The following is a 5,000-nucleotide window of genomic DNA, read 5'->3' as shown; positions in this document are numbered from 1 at the left end:
CAGTTCTGCTTTCTCTTGGCAGGAACTCACTCCGCTCGGGTTCAGCCGGATTGGACCTGAGGGGGAAGAGCCGATGGGACCGTGGGAGCAGCGAGCGAGGGTTCCTTCCCCGACACGCCTTGTTTACAGAGGCCCGTGGAGGAAGGAACCTCCGTCAGCATCCTGCCGCCGGGGGGGGGGCGCCGCGCCGTCCGCCCCACGGCATTCTGGGCCTTTAGAGCTCGTTTGGCATTGGCTCGGAGGTCGGCGCACTTCGGGGTCAACCTTGGAATTTAAGCCCCTTGTTGGGGGTTGACAGTTTGGCCGGAGTGTATTCTCTGGAAGGGTGTTGAGGTTTGGAGGTTAATGGCGGACGTAGGCGCCTGTTTTTCTCTCAAAGTTCCAACTTGGAGTAGGAGCGAAGTCGTCTTGAAAACCTTCTCTTGCTCAATGGAAAAAACAGTCCTTCGTGTTGGACTATTTGCTGCTATGTTTGATGGTGGAGCCCAGCCGCCAGTCTCTGAAGACTCTTGAGGCAGATCTTGTAATTCACTGATTAACACATTTAGCCCGAGAGGGAGGGTCTAATCAGCAAAGTAAGATAAAAACGTTGCCAGGCGTAGTGAATGGATGTTCCTTTGACAGATCTGGCCCACTGACACACCGGCCACTCCCTTCACACCCAGCAAACTGACAAGTCCTTTAACCTCCTGTTGAGGGTTCATGGGTAGACCGTGAGGCAGCAGGAATAGTCTGGAGGGGGGCCACCGTTCCGAGGGTTGCTGGTTCTCCCACAGGAAGGGAGGGCGTCTGCAGTTACAAAACGGGTGCCCCGACTCTCTAAGTTGCCATTGAGCAAGGCACCAAGCCCCAACCCTCTCCGACGGTGCGCGGCCGGAGCTGAAGCCGCGCTCTGACCTCTACGATGTCATGCCATCTAATCTCCGGGGCTCTGCGCGCGCATGCTGACGAGGAATCTCTATGAAGCTATAAAACAAACAGACCGGAGGCTCAAAGGCACTTCGTGCAAATCGGCCGTTCTCGGCGCTGACACGGAACACTTTAGCGCACCGTAATTGCATTCTGTGAAACGCTGTCGGTTAATCAGATTTCTCAAGTGTTTAAGTCCAGTCACGTCGAGGAGCTGTCTCATTTTGAACCGATCGGGTTCCGCTTTGACGATAGCACGTCCAAACATGCCCACACGTACAAGCGGGATATGGCTTATTATTATTATATTAGACATCTACTGAGCTCCATATCGATTCACTGAGCCAACAGCCAGCTCGGAAAGGCAAATCAACAGAGTCCCATATTTTACTATGAAGTGGTTTAATAATGCTGTAATACCATGTTCAGCTCCACCATTGATGTCTCGGGGCAAAAAAAGCCCCCTGCAACATATCCAGCAGAGACGTAAGCTGTTGCAGGCATTGCATCATAAAATGAATCTCATTGGCTTTCAATGAGACCAGATAGATATGTGGAAAAATACAGATGTTCATGGGATATACACGTTCTCCATGCTAACGGAGCCTGGCTCCTGTGAAGTGAGGGAAATACACCTTCTTGTGTCCTTATGATGAGTTGAACCCGAGACATGAAACCACCACTTTGTCCCGCCGGCTCCACGGGAACATGGCTGACCTGTCTTGAAGACCTCGTAGCGCACGGAGAAGCCGGCCCCGTGCGTCTCGTAGTCGGACACGAACTTGATGAGGATCTCGTTGCCGCTGGAGATGAAGGGCGACGGGGCGATCTTCCCACAGAACTTCCCCAGCATGGGGGCCTGCTGGTCCCCCCCGTTGTACACCTCCACGTAGTCATACCTGGAGAGGAAATAAAACATATTCGCTTTCAGAACAGGGATCGTTAACTCAATGTTCCTGGGAACGACACTTGCTCAGCAGGGGCTCGACGTCCGTGGTTGCCCTGGGCGGCCAGATCTGGGACATTGGCAACCACCTCATGTGGTCCCGTTTCCCTGTTCTCAAGCACTTCTCACACCTCTGCAAAACCCCTCAGCGTGGTTGAGAAAAGTTCAAACTCTGAAAAACAATAACGTTTCCCCCTTGACATCACTCTCTTAATATTTAAATTTGGATTATGATGGAGGATCAATATCACCCCGTTATCAAACGATGACGCAACCTTTGTGCCTGTCTCGGCAACAGTCTTGCCATGGTCGCCAACCTGGCAACCCCTTTTCGAAGTTGGACAACGGGCCCTGCTCAGAGCAGCCTGCCTGAGGCACCTTGAGCAAACCTCGTTTCAAGGTTCAAATCTGTGAAAGTAAAACAAGCAAACTTTAGTTTTTCGGAACTTCTCGGCGGTCCGGGTCTGGGCCGCGGGCCACCAGTTGACCCAGAGTTAAGGGTCAGCTTCTTGATGACGAACGGACGGGATCCCCTCACGCCCCGTTAAACGTGAACTTTATTTCATAGGGTTTCATATCGCTCACTGAGACGAAGGGGAGGAAGCAGAGGATGACGATGGAGAGAAAGATCATTTCGGGGTCAAGGAGGCTCAACATGTGGCTCCAGAGAACATCTGAAAATATCCAAACACCTCTGGGACCACCCTGAACTACATCTGAGAGGGAGGGAGGGGGGAGGAACAGGGGAGGTAGAGTGATAGAGGAGTGAGGAGCAGGAGGAGGAAGGAGTCACTGTGAGATGACTTCATCTGTCTGTTCTCTGCACCACCCCAACCATACATCACCTTGCACTGTGTGTGTGTGTGTGTGTTGCCAGTGGACAGGGGGTTGTTCTGGAACAACCTAAACTGACATAAGAGCCATGGAGCTGTTAAAGCGTCGTGTGGGACTTAGGTTCTTCTCACCTCCAGACTGATCATCTGACGGCTTCACAGCACAGGACAGGACGGTCTGCACCCTCCTGTTTGTTTGTTTCTATCTATCTATCTGTCTGTCTGTCTGTCTGTCTGTCTGTCTATCTATCTATCTATCTATCTATCTGTCTGTCTGTCTGTCTATCTATCTATCTATCTGTCTGTCTGTCTGTCTGTCTGTCTATCTATCTATCTATCTATCTATCTATCTATCTGTCTGTCTGTCTGTCTGTCTGTCTGTCTGTCTGTCTATCTATCTATCTATCTATCTATCTATCTGTCTGTCTGTCTGTCTGTCTGTCTATCTGTCTGTCTGTCTATCTATCCATTATCCATCCATCCATCATCTCTCCATCAGTGTTGTACACTGTTCCACATGTGTCCTCTGATCCGTGTTTAAAGTGGTTTCCCAAGCCGTGGTTCTGAGTCCACCACGTTCCACGTTCTGTTTGCAGTTTGAAAAAGCAAAAGGCTGCTGTGGGTGTGGGTGTGGGTGTGGGTGTGGGTGTGGGGCTGGGGCGGTCTAAGCAGCCACACCTGACCTGGGTCCAGGTGATCGGGATCAGGGTGGCCGCACGGCCGCTGCTCATTGGTCGGTCCAAGGAGCGGCAGGTGAAAGCCCCGTCGCCGCACGCCTCATGACACCTGTCTGTCTGCTCCCGGGCTGACTCCACCGGGCCCCGCTCTCTGCCATGAACTGGTGTCTATAGCCCCGTCTTCTGTGTGTCTCTGCCGGAGGAGCCTGAAACACCACTTGGGTGGCGGGTGGAGCCCCACGGCCACAGCTTCTTTCTTTCTTCTCTCCATCTGATTACTTTAACATCTATTTTTTAATTGTGGCGTCAGCGTAAAAAGCAGCCGAGCACAGGCTCCTGGGATGAGGACGGACGGGAACCGGGGGGCCGGGCGATGAAACAACATGGCGGCGCCCGGTGCACAAACAGGGGTGGGAGAGTAAACATCCTCTTCCTCTGTGACGGAGGAGGTGGAGGAGGAGAAGGAGGAGGAAGTGGAAGCAGAGGAGGGGGCTGGAGGAGTTGGCGGAGGTGAAGCTTAAGAAAAATGGGGTGAAGCGTTAAGATACATTTACATTACATTAAGTCATTTATCAGACGCTTTTATCCAAAGCGACTTACAATTGTTCAAACACCGACGGACGCAGCCATCAGGAGCAATTAGGGGTTAAGTGTCTTGCTCAAGGACACTACAGCATGCTAGCAGGAGGAGCCTGGGATCCAACCAGCAACCTTTAGATTACTAGACCACCAGCTCTACCTCCTGAGATACCATCCCCACAAGATAGCAGCACATCTGACGGTTGGAAACAAGCCCCAGTTTAAAAGACGGGGGATAATTCTCCGTCAATAATATATTATTTGAATAATATTTTGAATAATTATTTGATGGAGTTTAATTATTTTCTATCCAGAACAAAACTGATCTGAGATTATTTTAAGAATAAAAATATAAAAATGTCCCAGAAACTGAAATCTTACAAAGATTTATTGTGATCAAATCCTGGGTCGTTCTAGGAAATGACGACATTGAATTTGGGGATTAATTGTCATCCGTGGGCTTGTGACATCGTCGTCGTTTGTCTTGATCAACTTTCTAAATCGTACAGAAGATGAACTTTATTGATCAGTATTGGAACCCGATCGGAAAGAATCTGGAATCTGACACAAGGACAAAGTGGAAAAACCAACATGATGGGATGGAAAAGCATGAGCACACTGAGGAACCAACGAGCTCCCTCTGTCTCCATCCCTCCCCTCCCTGAGGTCTTAACGCTCCGTGTGGAGCCCAGTGGCCCCAGAGCTGGTTTTACTGGGACAGTTTTTATTTGTTTACAGGCGTCACACCATCTATATACAGGGGGGCTGGATGAGAAAGAAAGACATAAAGAAACAAAAAAAAAAAGAAAGACAGAAAGAAATAAAAGAAAGAAAGTAAGAAAAAATAAAGAAAGAAAGAAAGACACTGGTGTAAATCCCCTTTACAATTAGATGAAAAGGTGTGATTGTGGAATCTGACGACAGAACAGAAATATAATTATCTGCTCCAATATTTGTGATCAGATAATTATGTCATTTAATGTAATGTCATTATAAAATGTAATGAAGTAATGTAATGTAATTATCTAATATAATGTTATCATTTAATTTCACTTA

The 5,000-nt window shown here is 49.2% G+C and overlaps 1 protein-coding gene across 1 annotated transcript in view; it reads right to left on the bottom strand.

The window, feature by feature from the left end:
* Window positions 1-5,000, bottom strand: part of LOC307238230 (neuropilin-1a-like) — a gene marked incomplete at its 3' end in the record, with an annotated part of 59,361 nt that overhangs the window by 40,227 nt on the left and 14,134 nt on the right. Inside the window, exon 3 of the mRNA XM_080011141.1 lies at window positions 1,627-1,808. Within this exon, the coding sequence (XP_079867267.1) occupies window positions 1,627-1,808 (182 nt within the window). The remainder of the gene's footprint in view (window positions 1-1,626; window positions 1,809-5,000) is intronic.

The sequence above is a fragment of the Zeus faber genome, assembly GCF_960531495.2.
Source record: "Zeus faber genome assembly, chromosome: 12".
Lineage (NCBI taxonomy): Eukaryota > Metazoa > Chordata > Actinopteri > Zeiformes > Zeidae > Zeus > Zeus faber.
Note: the sequence above shows the minus strand (reverse complement) of the source record. Positions and strands in the feature narration are given on the sequence as shown.